At 46.7% G+C, this 21,277-nt stretch overlaps 1 protein-coding gene and 1 pseudogene across 1 annotated transcript; one reads left to right on the top strand and one right to left on the bottom strand.

Moving 5' to 3' along the window:
- Positions 1 to 8,665: 8,665 nt before the first annotated feature.
- LOC102008604 lies at positions 8,666 to 9,621 on the bottom strand (annotated as a pseudogene).
- Positions 9,622 to 9,795: 174 nt separating this feature from the next.
- Positions 9,796 to 15,360, top strand: LOC106150018. The gene is made up of 2 exons (XM_013521289.1): positions 9,796 to 10,920; positions 14,291 to 15,360. Exons 1-2 carry the CDS (start codon positions 10,548 to 10,550, stop codon positions 14,689 to 14,691), a joined length of 774 nt encoding a protein of 257 aa, XP_013376743.1. The 5' UTR covers positions 9,796 to 10,547; the 3' UTR covers positions 14,692 to 15,360.
- The last annotated feature ends 5,917 nt before the right edge of the window (positions 15,361 to 21,277 follow it).

Here is a 21,277-nt window from a genome sequence, read left to right on the forward strand (position 1 = left end):
TTCTCCTTACCTTGATGCGATCCACACACCCCAGAGCCTGGAGCAGTGTGTGGCGCACTGTATTTATTTAAAAGACGATGCTGGAGTGGGCATATGGAAGAATCCTGATTTTACAGAGCAATTGGCCGTGTCAGTGTAATTCTGAGCTTTTACCGTGAAGGAGCAGAAAACAGACTGGGAAAAGTTGTTTTTTCTTGTCTGTGTAAACCTCTTCAAGTCCGAGTATAAAGTTAAACCGGCCTGGTACACACCGTAAGTTCCAGCTCAGCCTGAGTAAATCAGCAAGACCCTGCCTCAAAATACAAAATCAAAAAGGGCTGGGGATGTAGCTGTGTGTGAGGGTCCCGAGTTCAATTCCCAGTACCATGAATAAATACATAAATAAGACCGAGTGCTTAGGGAACACCCATGTGTTGTTTGTGTACAATCCCACAAACATGTAAGAGCAGACGACATAAACTAGAAGATTTTAATTATTCATTTTTCAGGCCGTTCGTTCTTTTATTTGTTACTGTGCTGAGGGCATTCAATAGTCACGGCCAGGGGCAAACCCAAGAGGGGAGGGTACTAAACGTTCTCAGCCCCACCCCGGACGCACAGCACAGTCAATGCTTAAACCAGAGCGGCGCATCAGTCAGCTTCGGGACCACGTGGACGCCGCAGCCCCGCCCTGCCACAGTTCTGTAAGCCACCGCCCACGCCTGTGACCTGGGCCACGCCTCCCGTGCGAGGGGCAACGGCACACACTGCCCACACCGGAAATGGCCTCGTGTCCCGTTCTGCGCAGGCGCAACAAACAGCGGACGCCACTAGAGGGCGCTGCGGCCGCCATGGGGGAGGGGACGGCTGCGCCGGCCGGACCACGTGCACACCACGTGGCGCCCAGCCGTATCGGGTCCCCGCAGGCGCGTCCCGCGGGACACGCAGCGCAACCAGCAGCTCGTGAGGGTGACAGGGCCGGTCCCCATGCCAGCGCCCCCGTGCCACTGACCTCTGACCTCCGACCCCATAGCCTTTAGGGTTACCCTCGCCGGTGGCCGCGCGGTGTGTTTATAAACAGAGCTACTGGTGGGGCCCAAACCCCGGATCGGTGGATTGCTACCTGGGAGAACGGAGCCATAGCGCATGCGCTTCCCGGACGCGGTGTGCGGCTCCTCCTGCGCCTGCGCACTGCGGCGTGCCGAAGGGGTGAGGGTGACACCCCGGTTTTCTGCAGTGTTTCCGCCAGGCAGTGCGAGGTTCAGAGCCTCGGGTCCTCGCCTAGGAAGCGGGGCTGACAGGGGTGTATGTTGGTTACCGAGTGCTATGGAGCAGGGTCCATCCCAGCTCCTCTCGCGGGGCCACGTTGCCCAGTCGACCTTTGACGTCACGGCAGACAGATGAATGGACTGATTGTGGAGTTGAGTATTGTTTTGCCCTGGAAAGGAATGCAGCGCATTTTACATTATGTCTATTTTAGTTAAAAAAAAGGAAGTTAAAAAAAAATAGGGCCGTTGGCGCATGCCTGTAATCCCAGCCCTGGGGAGGCTGAGGCTGAGGTTCGTTGCAAGTTCTAGACCAGCCTGGGCTACAAAGTGAACTCAGAGCCAGCCTGTACCGCATAGCGAGACTGTCTCAAAAAGGCAAAGGAAAAAAACAAAAAGGAAGTTCTTGCTGGGTGTGGTGGTGCACGCCTGTAAAACTAGCGCTTTGGAAGGCTCAGGGGTGAGGATGGGAAGTTCAAGCCCAGCCTGGGCAATTCAGCGAGACCCTGTCTCTAGATAGATAGATAGATAGATAGATGCAGAGGCTTTAGGTTCAATCTCCTGACCTGGAGGTAGGGGAGAGGAAGTTGTGCCACGCCACACTCAGTGACCCTTGAGGACGCTGTGCTGAGAGAAATAAGCCTGTTGCATAAGGGCACAGGCTTGATTCCCCCAGTCCTACGGAGGATGGAGGGGTGGGTGCCGTTGGCTGGGGAGTTAGCATTTAATGGGGACAGGATTTCAGTTTGGGAAGATGGAAAAATCTGGAGATGGATGGCAGTGATGGCTGCACGACGTGTGGGTGTGCTTACTGCCACTGGACTGTCCTGTAAAAATGGTTCAGTGGGAAGTTCTTTGTTATGTGTAATTCACCGCACTAACACATCAGATCATGTTACTGACCCATCACACTGGGAAGAGCACACGACACACACTTTGTCACCTGAGACACTTCCGCTCCTGCCAGGGTCATCCTGACACCCTCCAGTCTCTTTAGTGTGTTTTCTTTCTTTTTTTTTTTTTTTCCGGTACCGGGAATCGAACTCATGACCTCACGCTTGCCAGGCAGGCGCTGTGCCTCTGAGCTATGTCCCCAGCCCCGTAATTTTCTCTTTAGTGTGTTTTCTTTTCTTTTCTTTTTTTTCTTTTCTTTTCTTTTTTTTTTTCTTTTTCTTTTTTTTTTTTTTTTTTTTACACCCTCCAGTCTCAACCAACCTAAACGCAGTTTCAGCCCAGTGAGTTTCCTACGTGGGGCATCCGGCCTCAGGGCTCCTGCTGGTTTCTCTGCCACAGTCAGCTCCCTGCCACCTTCCCAGAACTGCTTCCTCACATGAGCACGTGTCCTTGCTGCTCAGATGCTAGGCATTATCATGGGGGCAGGTGACCAAAACAGGTAAGGACTCCTCGGACTTTATACTCCGGGAGGGGCCAGCATCAGTGAGGCAAACAAAGCTATCAGGTGGTGAGCACTGGAAGGAAAATACAGTGATATGATTAAGATGGGGCTGGGGGGCGGGGTCTAATCTAAATCAGGTGATGCTGGGGAACTCTCTGAAGGGGGGGGGAACCCTTTGACCTGTCACCTATGATAAGGAGACAGTGGGATGACTGGAAATTCCACTGGGGAGGGGGAGGGGGTTTCCAGGGGAGAGAAAAAAAGTGCTCAAAGACTTGAAGCCGAAAGCGTTTGGGGTGATTGAGGAACAGAAAGAAGACCAGATGTTCCGGGGGTGTGAGCAAGGGAGGGATTTGAGGCATGAAGGCAGAGCATAGGGGTGCCCATTCTATAACTGTGACACAATGAACTAGGTAGAACAGCTGTTGTCTTATTTGGTTTAGAATTTTATGAGAATCAAGACACTCAGGAAAGAGGATTTCTAGAACTGTTTCAGAAAGTGGCAAGACAATGGGATATGCTGTTCTAAGCAAGGGGGAATATTTTGAGGGGGATTAATGACAGTGTGTCTTTTACTGTAATATATTATTATTTAGACACACTATATTTTTGATCAAATTAAGTTCCTGGGTTTAGTCAGCTGGGTTCCACTTGTATAATTGTGAAGAATTCTTATCAAAATATGTGCTTGTATATATCACACCACATTTCAAAAAGTGCTAAATGGCTCATGGTACTAGGTCCCAAAAAGCAGCAGGATGAAACACAATGCAGTAGCCACCCTTTTTTTTTTTTTTTTTTTCCTTTTTTAGATTCTATCTCGCTATGCAGTTTGGGCTGGCCTTGAGTGCACTTTGTAGCCCAGGCTGGTCTCAAACTCACAACGATCCTCCTGCCTCAGCCTCCCAAGTGCTGGGATTACAGGTGTGTGCCACCATGCCCAGCTGCAGTAGCCACTCTTGTCTGCCTTTTCTGTTTCTGAATTTTAGTTTCCATGGTCAACTGTGGTACAAAAACACTTACCATGGTATATTGTTTTATCATGGTATACTGTTATGATGTTCTATTTTTATTATTTATTGTTTAATCTCCTACCACATCTGGTCTCTCTTTTTTTTTTTTTTTTTTTTTTGTACCAGGAATTGAACTCAGGACCTTGTGCTTGCCAGGCAGGCACTTGTGCCGCTGAACTATATCCCCGGCCCTGCATCTGCTCTTTAAATTAAGGTTTGTTATAGGTACATACATATAGAGAAAAATAATATGGGGTGTGGCACTTCACAGGGTATCAGTCATCCCCTGGGGGTCTTGGAATGTATCTCCATGGATAAGGAAACACTACTATAATTGCTTAGAAAATGGCTTGGAGAAGACAGGGTTAGGAAAAGGGGCAACTTTATGGTGACAGCTGTCCAGGAAAACATCAGAGCTGCTTGCAGGTTCTGCCAGGCCGGATGGCTGGGGCAGGTGGATCCCACCCCAGGTGACATGACGAATGAAGACCCTTGGGAGACAGAGCTGCATGGAAATCACGGCAATCTTTTCTGTTTGCTGGTGGGAGGCCCAGTGCAGATGTGGGTCCTAGGATCCCCCAGGACAGCTCCCTTCATTGATTTGTGTGTGACTCATCCTCTTGCCAACGGAGTCTGTCCCCAGCAGAGTTGCTGCCACCCTTGCCCTGAACTCACCAGAAAGATCTTGTGAGTTATGTTTGGCCTCGAATGTGACTAAAGGATCTGGGCTTGCAGACAGCTTTCTGCACCCACAGGAGCAACGAGGCCGGTGGTGGCGAACCTATGGGCACATGTGCCACAATGGGCATGCAGAGCCCTCTCTGTTGGCACACAAGACAGGTCACCCCAGCCCAGGTCTGACAGATTGTCAGCATGCATACAGGAGCAAAGCTCACAGCAAACATCACATTAATTGTGCAAAAACATGGCAAATGCAAACTTTTGCCTTTTAATAAGAAGCTGTTTATAAAACTGAAACCTGTGTTTTTCTTTTGAGACAAAAACTGTTAATGTATGAGTTGTGTTTTCTAATTTTTTTTTGGTATTTTTGAGAGAAGTTCTCGCTGTGCAGTTCAGGCTGGCCATGAGCTCACTTTGTAGCCCAGGCTGGCCTCGAAGTTGCAAGGCTACTCCTGCCTCAGCCTCCCAATTGCTGGGATTACAGGTGTGGGCCACCACGCCCGGCCCTAGTGTTTTCTAATCTAAAATCTCTGCGTTCAGGTTAATTGCAGGGTTGGCACTTTGTGATGAGTAAGTGGGTTTCGGGTTACAGTTTCCGCACTCAGTCTTTAAAAGGTTTGCCGTCACTGGACTAGGCCGTGCCTGTCACTTGTCACACCAGTGAATGTTAAGAAAAAACATCTTAATTGAAGCATCTGTTTTAGAAAACTTAGTTTTCCCTCCACATCAAAGTGTAGTAGATTCAGAGTTTATAAAACTTGGTTTTGTTCCTGTTCCTCCTGCCCGGTATCCCCTACCCAGTTTGGAGAAAAAAAAAATCTGTGCACTCTTTCAATATCAGTAGAAATATCCTTGGGATAGTATTGTTTCTTCATTTTCTTTCTGTTTGTTTTAGATGTGAAAAATGTACTCAAATACACACGCACAACCAAGTGCTTGGTCACACAATGACTTACATTTTGTAGTTGATGTCCCCCACACGATACTAAGGACTGATCCCAGGGCCTTTACACTGAGCTACATCTCTAGCCCTTTTTATTTTTTTTATTTTCAGACAAGGTTTCACTAAATCACTAAGTCTCCTAGGCGGGGCTCAAGCTTGTGCTCCTCCTACCTCAGCCTCCCAGAGTGCTGGGATCACAGATGTGAGCCGCCATGTCCAGCTGATGGTGACAATTTTGCAGTAGGAGACACAGTTTGATAGGTGAACCTCTGAGGGTGCAAGGTTGGAATCCCAGCACCTTCTGAGGATGCCAGCATGACTATGGTTCAAAGCAGGGAAACTCACAGGGAGGTCCATGGGTCACTTCCTCTGGGACAAGATAAGTTCACAAATGAAAACTAAGCATTAAGAAAACTTTCTAGGGGCTAGGGGTTTAGCTTAGTGGCACAGCGCCTGTCTGGCAAGCGTGAGGTTGTGAATTTGGTTCCTGGTACTGGAAAAAAAAACAAAAAAGGGGGGTGGCGCTGGGGATTTAGCTCAGTGGCACAGCACCTGACTGGCAAATGCGAGGTCGTGAGTTCGATTTCTGGTACTGGAAAAAAAAAAAAGAAAGAAACCTTTTTAGTAATTTGTCATTTTAATGACACCCAAGCTTGGGTTTTGAAGACTTCTCCTATATTTTAAAACAGATTGAGAAGAACCCCCAAAAAAGGGAATTCCTACTTATACTGGAATAAAGAGCTGAACTAAACTAAAGATTTTCCGTGTGTGTCACGAGCTGCAGCAGGAAATGTGGCAATCAGCTGGAGACTACTATGATGGGTGAGAGGATTTGGTAAGGTGAGGGGGCATGTTTTAAAAATCGATAGAGGTGGAGGATCATTGCAAATTTGAGACCAACCTGGGCTACAAGGTGAGCTCAAGGCCAGCCTGAACTGCATAGCAACACTCTACCTAAAAAAAAAATCAGTAGAATTTCTACATGCAAAGACCTATTCCGTAGAACCTATCTTGGAAGGCAAATTTTCTTTTACCACAGAAGCTAACGTGGAAATACCCAGGAATTAAAACATTTTGTAAAATCTTCCTGAGTGATTTTCCCTCATTTTAAGATCCATAAGGCGCAAGAAATTCTCATGATGAAGCCGAGGCCTGTAGCTGGGTTGGATGGACCCTGGTGCAGTTTCCGGCAGGCTGGAAAAATGTCCAAAGAAGCCGGGTTACCGTCCCCAGAACTCACAGACTCTTCAAGTATGGTAGTGCCACAGTCTCGGTCTATAAGAGGGAGGCAGAATCCAGAGCTTCAGAGATTTGGCAAAGACATTAAGGCCAGATGATAAAATCTCTTGACTCAAGTGTTAGGCTCCACTGGGAGGCAGTTCTGGGGATATTCTCTCCCTGGCTCAGGGACATTTATGCAAACAGTGGGGTACACTCATATGATGCATATGCACAGGTAGCCCTGTAAGGGCGCTAAGGAAGTTGGGGACAGTCATACCTGCAGAGGGTTGCTGGGAGAGAGGAAGACATCTCACTGGTTACCATTTTGTTCCTTTTGAGTTTTATTCTATGTGTACCTAGAGCTCATTTAACAAAATCAAACATATTAATTTATGCTATATATTTTATGTAAGAATCACATATCTGTTCATTTGTGTCTGGCTTCTTTCACTTGGCATAATATTTTTAAGGTTTATCCATGTTGTAGCTTGCATCAGTGCTTTATCACTTTTCATGGCTGTATACTATTCCACGGCATGGAGAAAGCACATTTTATTACCTACTCATCTGCTGAGGGGCACTTGGGCTGTTCCTGCCTTTTGGCTGCTGTGACCAGTGCTTCTACACAGGTTGGAAGTGCAAGTACCTGAGTCCTTTTCAGTTCTTTTGGGCATAGAGGTAGGACTGGAATTGCTGGAACATAGGGTAATTCTGCTTTTTGAGGAAGCCTCAGTTGCCTTCCATAGTGACCACACCATTTTATATTCCTACCCACCTGGCACAGTACTCCATTTTCTCCTCAGTCTCACTCGCACTTGTTATTTTCATTATTATTGTTATTATTATTATTATTATTTGCAGTACTAGGATTTGAACTCAGGGTCTTCACACTGCACTACATCCCCAGTTCTTTTTCTTTTTATTTTGAGTCAGTGTCTTGCTAAGCCACTAAGTTGCCCGGGTTGGGCTTGAACTTGCCATTCTTGTCTCAGCCTCCCAAAGTGCTGGGATTCCAGGCAGGCGCCACCACACCTGGCTAACTTTCCAATTTTATGACGCTCTCCACCCCAGGAGGTATGAGGTGTTACCTCACTGTGGCTTTTTATTGAATTACCTCCATGAGGAGTGCTGTTGAGTATCTTTTCCTGTGTTTGCTGCTTCTTTGTGTATGTTCTCAGGAGAAAAAAATTGAATAAATATTTTAAAAATTGTAGTAAAAATTAACAAAGAATTAGTAAACCGGTCAAAAGTAGAGCAAAGCCTGCAAACATTGCTTTCTACTAGGATCATTTAGAGAGTTTTTAAAAATCCCCAATATGTGGGTTTTATCTGGTAGGGAATAAATCAGTTTCCCAGGATCCCGTCGGCGGTCACCGCTCTGCAGGGGGCACCACATGCAGCAGCTCCAGCCCGGGGCACAGAGTTTCTCTTCCTTGTGTGTAGACACCTGGGTCTTCTTCAAAGGCAGGTTCTCATCAGCAAGCCTGGGGCAGGGCCTGGGGCTCTGCATTCTTCTCTTTCTTTCCCTCTCTCCTGATTTCATTCCTTTGTTCCTTTCTCTCTTAGTACTGAGGATTGAACCCAGAGCCTTCACACTGAACTACATCACCAACCCATTTTTATTTTTTTATTTATATAAAAATCCAACTTTACTGAACATAGGAATAAATGGATTTTCAAATTAATTATTTTTACTTTAGGGTTACTAGTTCTGAAGCTAACTGATCCACAGTAGAGCTTACTAACTGGTACTATATGAAGATGCTTTTCTGTTACTTCTTCTATATTCATAGACAAATATAGTTAAATCTAGATAGAAACATTTGTCATTGGATTAGTGTATGGTAATCCCTGCTATTTGCACTGCTCAAGCTGGCAATAGGGGATCATCTGCTCTACAGCAAATTTGAAGCGCAAGCACAACTTTGCATTTTATACAAAAATTCAGTTTTACTCTTATTCTTACATTAGTGGGAGCTGACGTCTGTAACTTACAGGCAAGCATATACTTCTGTTTTCTACCTCCTAGTGGAACAAAAATATACATAATGTATTGTTTTCATTAAGCAAGACTTGCTTTTTATATTTCAATGAGAATACCATGTGACCCTTTCGTGAACAAAATGACCAGGGTACTAATGGAACCATCTTTAGAGGAAGTACTTAATATGCATATCTTATTTAAATAAATCCTCCAGTAAGAAATGGAGTAGTCACTGCCTTTACTTTAAAGGCTTTGTAGCTATCTGTCAAATTTCTATGTGCAGTTCATCAACATTCCCTTATTGGAAATATCAGTATGTCTATATCATAGTTCTCAAGAGGACTTGAAAGCCTCAAAATTCTGTATCTCCTTTGGCTTGCTTCTGTCTTGATTCCACCCAGGCTTTATTAATGGTGCTTCATATCATCATCTCCATCTTCATAAATTTTCTTTAGAACATTCATTAATCCCTCCCTAGGCTCTGCCTCAGCATCCTAGGATGGCTTTTATTTTTCTTTGCTTTCTTTTTCAACCTGAGCTAAGTACTCCCACCGAGTGTTTTCCGTTTTCTTTCTACACAAGAGAAGAACTGTATCAGTCTTGATTTTTTTTGAACTGCCTTCCACCGAGATGGGTTTCAAGAGATTGTTCACAATCATAGAGTAACTCTTCCCATTTAGATTCTTTACCAAAAGATCAAATGACCTCTCTGTGAAATGCACCTGCACGTTCTCAGTGGGAAGTTGGTGAACTTCCAGTTAAGGTAATGTAGATTTTCACAAACTTATCTGACTGATCCCTTCCATAATTACTGATCTTCACTGTGTATCCTGTTGTGATGGGAGCAATCACAGCAGCTGGTTTTTCATTGTCAAGAAGTTCTGGCTTCTTCTGTGATTTGTGTTGCATCTTATTCTTTATTTCTGTTTCAGTCGTGGATTTTTCAGCTGTCAGGGCATCACGTACCCTCTTCCTAGTGGCCTTTTCTAGCAACGCCTTTACCTCTTCTAGATCATTCTGCAACTCCTCCAAAGCCGAAGCCATGGTTAGGTGGGGTCGCGCCGAAAGCCCAGGCTGCAGGCATGCCCGAAAGGTCAGGCGCTCTGGACCTCACCAGTGCTCCCCGCGGGCCGGCCTCTGTGTGTGCACCCGACTTGTGTGAGATTGCTGCGCGTGGTGACTCTGCCACCAGCCCATTTTAAATGTTGAGACAGGGTCTGGCTAAGTTGCCCAGGCTGGGCTCAAACTTGTGATCCTCCTGCCTCAGCCTCCCAGAGTGCCAGGATTACAGGTGTGTGCCACAGTGCCTGACTCCTTTTTTTTTTTTTTCCCAGTACTGAGTATTGAACTCATAGCCTTTACATTGCGTGATATCCCCTGCCCTTTGAAAAAATATTTTAAAATTCTAAGACAGCATCTCACTAAATCTCTAGATTGCCCAGGCTGCCTTGAACTTCTGGTCCTCCTGCCTCAATCTCCCAGAGTCAGGGATCCCAGGCATGTGGCATGGTGCCCCTGGCTGATGCTAACATGGCCTAATAAGGCATCTGAGTTTCCTATAGCCAACACCTTCCCAGAGATGCTGACCTGATGCTAAGCTGCTGCTTCTGGGGCCACATTTTGACCCTCGAAGCTGGACCACAGCGTCAGGCCAGCCGCATCAGCAACACCTGGGATTTGTTAGGGGTGCAGACTTGGGCCCCACCCCAGCCTGCTGCCTGGGAATCTGCATTGCACCGGATGGTGGATGGCGGTGACTGCTGCTATGTGGCCACGGGTCAGGTGTTACCTGAGGCTTTTCCTGTCCTGGTCCCAGGTCACTCCAGCTAATAGCCCGGGAGAGTGGCCAGGAGAGGGCTTCTGGGCTTTGGACCTCCGCCTGGAATTTCCCTTTATCCTACTGTGCTCTGACTCTGGATCCAGAGCTGGATTAGGAGGAGGACCTCACTGTGTGTTTCTGGCTAACCTTACAGCACCTCCCGTCGCCCTGGCAGTGCAGGATGGGAACTGACCAGAATAGCCGCAGCGGCCCCTCCCTGACTTCCTGGGAGTCTTGCTGGCACCCATGAGGCAGCCTGTGTCCTGCTGTCCCTGTGGGTTCCCACCCCCAGCACCAGCTCCTGCGGTAGATGAGAGGTGGGAGCCAGGCCAGCTCCAGGAAGTTCTCCGAGAGGCTGTGATTTGTGGGCCGGATGGGAGAGTGTTCAGTGAACCACCCCAGCAGTGCTCCTCTGCCGCCTGGGCGCCTGCCAAGTGCTGGGGACACAGAGTCGGGCAGAGAAAGCACACAGTGATCAAACAGAGATCAAACAGGACCCAAACTACACGTGATCACGAGGAAGTGCTGCCTTTGAGAGCCCAGCACAGATGTACAAAGGGGTTTGGACCTTATCTGAGGGTGACACCAAGGGACCCAGGTCACCACTGGGCAGAGCAGGGTAAGCAGGAAGCCCACCTCCTGACCCAGCAGCAGAAACGCAGCTCTGAGTCTAGGGCTACAGACCTGCCTGTCAGTTTCTCTTGTTCCCTGGCAGCAAACTTGGCTCAGCCAGTCAAAGCCAGCAGCTCTTGGGACTCAGAGAAGGCTGTAGCGTTTCCGCAGGGATGGCCCCGAAATCAGGGGCAGTATCCGCCTGCAAAGCAGGCAACACTTGTCCCTGGGGGAAGCAGGGGCGGAGAATCACGTGTAAACGGGGGCTCTGGGCGGCTTAGAGGGAGGAAAGAGAGCTGGGGGCTCTTGCCTGCAGGGAGCCACTGGTTTTACTGGACAGATTGAAAAATGCCCAGGGGAAGACAATGAGTGGGGTGAGGCAGTTTGCAAAATGTCAAGCAAGTGCTGGCCAAAGGGTGGAGGGTGGAGGGAGCAGGGAAAGTGCGGAGGAAAGAGGTGCTGAGGGAGGGTGGAGGTCACTAAACAGGGAGGTGGGGTGCAGGGTAGTCGGTGGACACAGCGTGACAAATGCCCCGGGGAGCAAGAGGCTGAGGCTGATGCTAGAGGCCTGGCTTCCCTGTGTGTGACCCTGGGATCCTGAGACTGGGGGGATGAAAGGCTCTGGGCTCTACCTGCAGCTTTGTCTTAAAAATGCTTCTATAAACTGGTGTGGAGTCACATACCTAGTCCCAGCCGCTTGGCAGGCTGAGGCAGGAGGATCACTTCAGCCCAGGAGTTTGAGGCCAGCATGGGCAACATAGTGACAACCTGTTTCTTTAAAACAAAAAAACAAACCGCTCCTACATTTTGCTTTCTGGGCTTCATTACTGAGGAATGATTAGCATAAAAATAATGCTTTGGGTTGCTTGTTTGACTGAGATTTTGTTTTCAATGTCTGGAGACAGAAGCTTTTGAAAGGGGCCAGAATCTCAGGCACTGGATACCAATCAGGCTCCTCATCCAGACAGACAGATGGTCTTCTTCCTCGGGTGCATTGCAACCCAGGGTCAAATCCCACAAGAGCGACCTGGGCGTCCTGGGGGAGGGTCCTTACCCTCTCTGGGCTTGGCCGAGCTGCAACTGGTGAGGAGGGGGAACTGCTCAGGTGTGAAGTACTCACCAGGCGAGTAGTACAGCACCAGGTGAGAAGTCAATGGGCATTAGCTGTTACGGTGATCAGCACCCTGAACAGACCAGATAGGACCAGGAATAACTCGTACTTCAACAAACCTGTCTAGGAGGGGGTGGAGGAGCCAGGTCCTCAGAACCGCCCTGTGGTGAACTCAAGGGTGATGCTGGGACAGGAGGGAGGGCCTGATGCTCCCTAAGAGGAACATTTTGGATTTTGTTTTCCTTCCTCTGCTTGTTTGCCTCGCAGCTGGCCACAGCTGCATCGCACAGCCCCCTTCTGCTCCCGGAGACATCTGCTTTGGCTGCAGCAAGCTTTGGCTGGGGGTCCATCCTGGATGACAGCATCCTGCAGAGTTGCTGGATGACCCCACCCCTTGGCAGCCACCCTTGGTCAGGTCCATGAGGAGCTCCTCCCCGCCCACAGCTAAACAGGAAGTCAGACACCATGCACACCTGAGCTCACCATGTTTTTCTACATAAGCAACTTCCCCATAGTCTCCGGGGTCAGTCTGTGCACTGCTCCCTGTGTGTTGGCAGCGTAAGTCCTAAAGAAACCCCCCAAAGTGGAGCATCCACCCACCCTTTCTCTTCTGGCACTTCCCGCCTCCTGGGGAATTCCTGAGGCTGGAGACCGTGTCTGTTACTCACTGCCTTGTTTGCTTTAGTAGCCCTGAGTCTGACAAAGAGGAAATGCTCAGTGGTTGTGTTGATCTGAGCTGAACTGAATGGACTCTAAATCTGCAGTCCTGTTCATGCGCTGTATGGTATCTGTGGTCGTACCAGTTTTCCCTATCCAAACCTGTCTCCTGCTATAGTTATTATTAAAAAATAGCCCGTTCCCTTTTTTTTTTTGAGAGAGAGGGTCTTGCTAGGTCACTAAGTTACCCAGGCTGGGCTCAAACTTGTGATCCTCCTGCCTCAGCTTCCCAGAGTGCTGGGATTACAGATGTGTACCACTTCCCTCATCCTACTTATTCTTTATTGTAGCCATAACAGTCACACAGGCCTGTTAAGAGTCCTAAAGATGATCGCACAAAATCATCCAGAACTCCATTGCTCAGAGCTAATGACTGGTGACATTTGCTTCCTGAGTTTTGGACTCAGATTTCCAACAGCTCACGGCTCATTTCCACCCGGGGTTCTCAAAGAGGCCTCAAGCCCCACCTGACCCCAATCAACCTCCTTGACTCTACATCGATTAATAGCATCGCTATTCACCAAGGCAGAAATTCACTTTGGCCGCCTTTTGACCCACAAGATCCAATTACTCATAATGGCCTGCCCGGTCTAGCTCCTGGAATGCAGTTTCTCATAATTTCCCAGCTTCCTAGCACTCGAAAGCAACTGCTTATCACCACTCATCTGAATTATTGCAGCAACATTCTTACCAGGCCCCAACCTTTAATCTTTCCTGCTGGGGCAATCTAATCTCTGCCTTGCTGCTGAGATAAAATCCTATTATTCCTCTACTCAAAAAGCCTTCCACAACACTGTTTTCTACAGAAAAATTCAGCCCAACATTCAAAATCCTTTGGCCTAAATCTCTGCCTCCATCCTCATCATGTGCTCCAAATGCCACCTCCTCCAGGAAGCCCGCTCTGATCTTTAGAGGCAAATGAATAACTCGTTCTTGATTCTCTCATGCTGCTTTGATCAGGTACCTGAAGAACTCTTGCCTTATCTATTTATTTAGCTGGAGAGGCTCCAGATCGGCAGGGTGGGGAAAGGAGGGGACACTTATCTGTCCCTCTTGCTTAAGGAGAGACACCAAGAGGGGAAGTTTCTTCCTGGAACCAGGAAAATCATCAGCAAAAACACAATCTCCAAAGAGCGACCTTGAAAAGGAAAATTGGCAGGTCTGCTCCTTCTCCCTCCCTGCTCCAACCGGCACTTTAGCTTCCAGGAAAGGGTGTGGCCGGCTGTGGATACAGGAACTATTTACATTCCAGGTGTCTGGAGAGGCTCTGGGGCAGCGACAGGTCAGGCAGAACCCAAGATGTGACCCTGCCCCCTCTTGTTCTTCTAGAGAGCCTGGCTTTCCTCTGGATGGTGCTTTCACTGCATACATTTTGTTTTTAAAATCACTCTTTGGAAAGACACTCAGGAAAGAGGTTTTCCAGAACTGCTCCAGAAAGTGGCAAGAACAAGGGGATGAGTGTGTTCCACATGAGGGAGGCTTCTGAGGGCATCCATGCCAGTGTGTCTTTGCTATAATATGTTTTTTAAACCTTCACCACTCACTGTAGTTCGGATCACTCTGGAACTGACTTGGCGAAGAAGGTGGATGACTTGGAGAGCTGAGCTAGTTTCCTTCCTCTGCTACTGGGTGGCGTCCCATCGGCTAAGTCAGTTCCCCCTGCCCTGCTGTGATGTGGAGAACAGCCCGGCTAAGAGCACACCTGCATCTCTCTCTGGGGCTTGTCTTCCAGGACACAAGGTCTCCAGGACCCAGGTGACGCCGCCGTGGGGTTGCACCTGGGGTCTGTGCAAGGTAGACACGCAGCTGTCACACAGGCTTGTGGCCACCGGGGTGTGTGTGGCAGGCTGTGTTCTGCAGACGAGAGCCCCCGTGGTATCAGCCTCCCAGTGTGTTTGTAAAGAAATCGCTGACTTTAAGAACTTTATTTTGAACAAATTCTATTCATAGGAAGTTAAAAAAAAAGGAAGAAAAACCCCAAACCATTCAGAAGGTGCTATGAACCCTTATTGTGTGCCTGCAGTAGTACCGTGTTTTATACCACACAGATTGAGCATCCGTAACGTGAAAACCTAAAATCCAAAGTGCTCCAAAACCTGGAACTCCTTGTGTGGATGACACTACAGATGGGAACCCACGCCCGACCCCATGTGATGGTCACAGTCCAAACACAAGTGCACTGAAATTATAGTATGAGATGACCTCCAGGCTATGGGTGCAAGGTGTCTGTATGACAGAAATGAAGATCATATTTAGACTTGCAACCTAACCTTCAAGAAATCTCAGCATGTGTGTGAGAATCTTCAAAAGTCTTGAAAAAAAATCTGAAATTTGAAACATTGATTCCCAAGCATTCCAGACAAGGGATACCCTACCTGTAGAACAACATAGAAATCAGGAACTTGACATTGGTATGATCCACAGAGTTTACTCTGACTTCACTAGTTATATGTGTGTGTGTGTGTTTGTGTTACTTCATCACGTGTGTAGACCTTTGTGACATCAAAGCCTTATATCCACCCACCCCACAACCTGGAAAACACTAATCTATAATTCTGTCTCTTCAAGAATGTTCTAAAGAAGGAAAGCATGGAAACAAAGCTTTGTAAATGGGGAGAGGAGGAGGGGTTGAAGGGAGGGTAGGGGAATGGGGAAAAATAAGTTATATCATGTGCAGGTACAAATTCTGTATGATGAATGTGATTGTTATATCTATCTAAAATGTACCAATAAAATCTAATTAAAAAAAAAAAAGAATAGCCAGGTGTGATGGCACACGCCTGTAATCCCAGCACTTGGGAGGCTGAGGCAAGAGGAGCATTGTGAGTTTGAGGCCAGCCTGGGCTATAAAGTGAGTTCAAGACCAGCTGGAACTGCATAGTGAGACCCTGTCTCAAAAAACGCCCCCCCCCAAAAAATATTTTAGACCAGGTGTGGTCCCAGCACTTGGAAGGCTGAGGCAGGAGCATTGCTATGATTTTGAGGCTGGCCTGAACTATCTAGCAAGAAAAAAAAAGAATGTTCTATACATAGAGTCATACATAACCTTTTGAGATTGGCTTTTCCCCCCTAAGCATAATTCTCTTGAGATTCAGAAGAGAGATCAATCCATCAATAATATGTCCCTTTGTATGGGTAAACAGCATCCATGCTATGATATTTTGTTGAAGCAGGTTGGATTCTTTCCAGTTTTTGACTATTATGGATAAAGTTGCTGGGAACTTTGGATTTTTCTGTGAATGTGATTTTTCCTTTCTCTAGGGTAAATCCCCAAGGTAATATTCCCTGGGTCATATGGTGATTACATCTTTAGATTGCAAAAGAGATTGCCCAACTGTTTTCCACATGGCTGTACGAGGTTCTATTCCCACCATCTTTGCATGCAGAATCCAGTTTCCTGGCCTTGTTGCCAGCACTGGATGTTATTATTACTTTTGCTGAGCTGTTCTGAAGGCTGAAGTGAAGCCTCCTTCTGGTTTAATTTGTTTATCTCCAACAGCTGATGATATTGGACATTTTTTCATTCTTATGTCTTTGTTTTTATTTCGATAGTACTGAGGATTGAACTGAGAACATTCACACTGAGCTACAGCTCAACTTTAAAAAAAAATTTTTTTTTTTGAGACAGGGTCTCCTTGCTAAATCACTGAATTTCCTAGATGGGGCTTGAACTTGCAACCCTCTTGCCTCAGCCTCCCAGAGTTCTAGATGCAAATCCTTTGGTGAATGTGGTTTGCAAATATTTTCTGCTGGTGTCATTTATCTTTTCATCCTTTATACAGGGTCTTTAAACAGTTTTGAAATATAATTTACACAGTATTGTGGCTTGTATCTAGACATCCTCCCAAAACCTCATGCACTAGTAGGTGGGGCCTTTTGGAGGTGACTGGATCCAAGGTGTGATACTGGGATTAAAGGTGTGTGGTATTAAATTGGTTTAGCATAATTGTGGATGTGGATAATGGAAACCCCACCCTGGGTGTGGGTGGCACCAATCGATAGGCTTGTAGCCTGGATGGGATAAAAGGGAAGAGCAGGCTCGATACTCACTCATTGCCTCCTGCCTGCCTCAACATGGACTGTGCCTCCTCTGCGATGCCCCCCTGCCATGCTGCCCTGCCTTGGAACCATCTGACTATGGACTGAAATCTCTGCACACTGTGAGCTGAAATAAACCTTTACTCCTTTAACTTGTAGGTACTGGGTATTTTTGTCTCAGGGATGAGGAAAGTAACTAACACACATACCATAGATTCCTTTAAAACCTACAATTCAGTAGTTTTTAGTATATTCACGATGTTGTGGTATTATGCTATTTAATTCCAGCACATTTTCAGTCCCTCTACAAAAAAAGCTCTGTACCCATTAGCAACAGCTGCCTATTCTTCCCTTCTCCCCAGGCCCTGTAAACTACTTTTTGTCTTTATGGATTTGCCTGTCCTGGGTATTTTGTACAAATGGAACCATATACTCTGTGGCTTTTTGTGTCTTGCTTCTTTCATTTAAGCATCATTTTCTTCAAGTGTTGCATGCGTTGTATTGTAGGAGTGTCAGAATCTTACCCTCTTTAGGGCTGAATAGTATTCCATTGAATGGGTATATCACAACTTGTATCTTTACTGCTGTGAATGAATTGTGTCCTCTAGAAAAAAATGTTGAGGTTCTAACTCTAGCATCTTAAACTGTGACCTTATCTAGACATGTAATTAGATATTCTTCATTAAGATAAATTCTTACTAGAGTAGGGGGACACCCCCCCATCCCTGTAAGACACACTGGAAGAAGATAACCTATATATGACGAAGGTAGAAGAAGGGGTGAGGCATCCATGAGCCATGAAGATTAAGGACTCCCAGCCAGCACCAGCAGCCAGGCAGAGCCCAACAGAGCTTTGGAGGAAGCTTAGTCCTGCATCCCCATGGCTGTAGGCTCCAGAACTATGAAACAATATGCATACTTTGTTCTCTAACCATTGCTCCAGCACCCCAGGGAATGGATGCATCCATGGATCCATTGGATGGGGTTGTCTCTGTCTCCTGCTGCGATGAATCAGACTGCGATTGTCATGTGGGGACAACTGTGTGTAGGCACAGCCTCAGTTCTCCTGGACATGAACTTACGCACTAAATTCCCAAGTCACATAGTAGCTCATGGGTCCCTTTTCTGCATGTGGGAAAATACATGTGAAATAAAAGTTAGTGTTTCCCACTGTAAAATGTACAATTCAGTGCATTAAGTGTATTCCCAGTGTCATGCAACCCCTTCTAGCCAGGTTCAGAACTTCTTTGTTACCCCAGCCTAAAAACCCTCCCTCCTCATGCTCCTCCTCAGCCCTAGAAAATCACACATCTGCTTTCTGTTCTATAGGTTTGCCCATTGTGGCTATTTCATAAAATTGGGATTATCATATACATTTTTTGTGTGTTTGATTTCTTTCAATTATGTTTAATATTAAAAGGAAAATCCCAGGAATAAACAGTTTACAAGTTTCAAATTGTGTCATTCTCAGCAGCATGATGAAATCACAAGCCACGTCATTCCACCTGCCCAGGGCGAGAGTCACCTCTCTGTCCAGTGTGTCCATGTCATGCCCACTGCCTGCCTGTTAGTCACTTGGAAGCCAATTTTTTCAGCAAGTCAGCTGTCACAGAATCTCAGGGCTGTGCAAGCAGCCCTTATTTTACTTAAGAATACCTACAAAGTATAAGAGTAGTGAGTGACTCTGGCAATTAAGATGTGCCAAAGAGAAGGTATAAAGCATTTCTTTCACAGGAAAATGTGAAAGTACTGTACAATATTGGGCAATAAGAGCAAAGCAGGAGACATCACAATCCCAGACTTCAAGTTATACTACAAAGCTACAGTGATGAAAACAGCATGGTACTGTCAGGAAAACAGACTTGTGGATTAATGGAACAGAATAAGGATGCAGAGCCAGCTTCAGGCACATTCAGCCACCTGATCTTTGACAAAGGGGCCAAAAACATACACTGGCAGAAAGACAGCCTCTTTAATAGATGGTGCTGGGAAAACTGGCTTCCCACATACAGGTGATTGAGTCTAGACCTGTATCTGTCACCATGCACTCAACCAAAATCAAAATGGACCAAAGATCTAGATGTAAAACAGAAACAATCTGTTGGAAGATAAAATAGGGAAAACATTTTTAAGACATAGGCACAGGCAAGGACATTCTAAACAGAACCCCCAATTATATAAGAAACAGCATCAATAATCAATGAATGGTAGGTATTATTTCAAATTATAACAGCTGCATAGCAAAGGAAAAACCAACAGGGTGAAGAGACAACCTACAGAATGGGAAAAAAATTTTGCTAGCTACTCTTCAAAGGATTAATATCTAGACTATATAAAGAACTAAAAAAAAAAAAACCCAAATGAAAGAGCCAATCAAAAATAGGCAAGTGAATTGAATAGACACATCTCAGAAGAAGTACAAAACAAAGATAAATACATGAAAAAAATGTTCAGCATTGTTGACCATTAGAGATATGCTGATTAAAACAACACTGAGATAGCATTTTACCCCAGAAAAAACGACTGCTATTAAAAAAAAGCAAATAGTAATAGATGCTGGAGAGGATGTGAGGAAAAAGCAAGCTTCTACATTATTGGTGGGAGTGTAAACTAATATAACCAATGTGGAAATAAGTGAGGAAAATCCTCAAAAAGCTAGACATTCCATTCCACCCAGTGATTTCCCCTTCTAGGTATCTTCTTGAAAGCATTAAAGACACCCTATTACAGTGACATGTACACACCCCTGTTTATAGCAGCACAAACCATAAGAGCTACGTCTTGGAAACAGCCTACATGCCCATCCACAGATGAATAGATACCGAAAATGTGTGGTATTTATGCACAATGGAGTACCACTGTGCTATAAAGAAAGATAAACTTGAGTGGCTTATAGGAAAATGGATGCACCTTGAGACCACGATGTTAAATGAAATAAATCAGACACACAAACTTAAATAGTGCATGTTTTCTTTTAATATGAAACCCCCCAAAAAAGAAAAACCCAAATTATACATAAAGAACAAAATAAAAGATATATAACAGGAAGTAGAGAGATCTTTCTTAAATGGGAAGGGGACCAAGAGATGGAGGGAGGTGGACAGAGAGGAGGGGGAAGAGGACCAAAAAAAATGAAGATGTGTTATGTGCACACACCAGCTCTACAGGAAGGATGTAAACACTGCGTACTGCAAACTCCTACTAATAAAAGACAAGCGTCCTTTCCGTAATTAACGAAGGGCCAGGCTCTGCGGGGGCCAGCAGCACCTCAGGGACTGCAGACTCAGGTCAGGGTGGGGTCCACATTCTCGGCTTGGTCATCAGCTCCTCTGCACTTGCTTGTGCCCCGCCACCCCCGCCGCAGTGGCTCTTGGGAGTGGCCATGAAGCAGCCTCCTGAGCCCCCGGAGGAGGAGAAGGAGGATCTTCAGGGAGCTGGACAGCATCTTCAATGTTGTCCTCCTGGGATGCAGGGGGCGTGGGCGCTGAGACAGACCTCAAGGCCTTCCTCGCCTCCCCACCCCTTCCTGCACCCTTCCCTTCCAGGCTGGGGCTCTGGGGGGCTGCTCCTCTTGCTGAGATGGTAGATTGCCCCTGCCCAGCTCCTACGTGGTGATCCACTGAGCAACAGTGCTGGTGACTTGGAGCCTTTTCATTTCCTTGGAAAAACGAGAAGCCAACGGTGCTTCCAGATTGCAAATGCCAGCCCTGTGTTAGCGACAGCCTGGACAAAGTATCGCACGTGAGCAACTCCGGAGTGGACAGCTGACTATGCCAATGCGGGAAGCCGGTGGCCTCCTCAAGAAAGCAGAGGACATGGAAGGCTGTGGACAGCTTGAGAGCCTCGCACCTAGAAGCAGCGACGCGTGAACGCGGTGCTTTCCTCTCTCGCACAGGTCACTGCCTTTGAGACATCTGTTTCCTGGAGCACAGCATGTATGCAGAAAAGTTCACAATACGCATGCGCACCGCCGGGTGGGCTTTTCCAGAGAGAACTAACCACGTGGCCTCCTTGTGGTTCAAGAATTAGAGCTGGTTGTGGTGGTGCGCGCCTGTTATCCTACCACTCTGGGAGGCTGAGGCAGGAGGATTGCCAAGTTCAAGCTCAGTCTGGGCAATTTAGCAACTCAGGAAGACTCTGTTTCAAAATAAAAGATAAAAAGGCAGGGATGAACTAAGGGCAAAAGTCTTGGGTTCACTCCCTAGTACTGGAAAAAAAAAATCTAGACGTTCCTAACAGCGGTGTCGGCTACCCACTCACCCCTAACGAAGACCGCAGCCCAACCTCTCAGTCCACAGATTAGCTTTGCCTGCTGTTTACATTTTATAGAAATAAAATCACCCAGGGTGTTCTCTCTTTTGTGCCTGCTTACCATGAATTTCATGGGATTTGTCCCATTCCAGTCAGCACGTCCAGCTGCCCTGCTGAACAGTACGCTCTGTGAGTGTAGCGTTTCTCATTCTTGCTGGTCCTGATGGAGTGTAGAGTGCAGGGAGCA

This window comes from Chinchilla lanigera, unplaced genomic scaffold, assembly GCF_000276665.1.
Source record: "Chinchilla lanigera isolate Chin_1 unplaced genomic scaffold, ChiLan1.0 scaffold00059, whole genome shotgun sequence".
NCBI classification, from domain to species: Eukaryota; Metazoa; Chordata; class Mammalia; order Rodentia; family Chinchillidae; genus Chinchilla; species Chinchilla lanigera.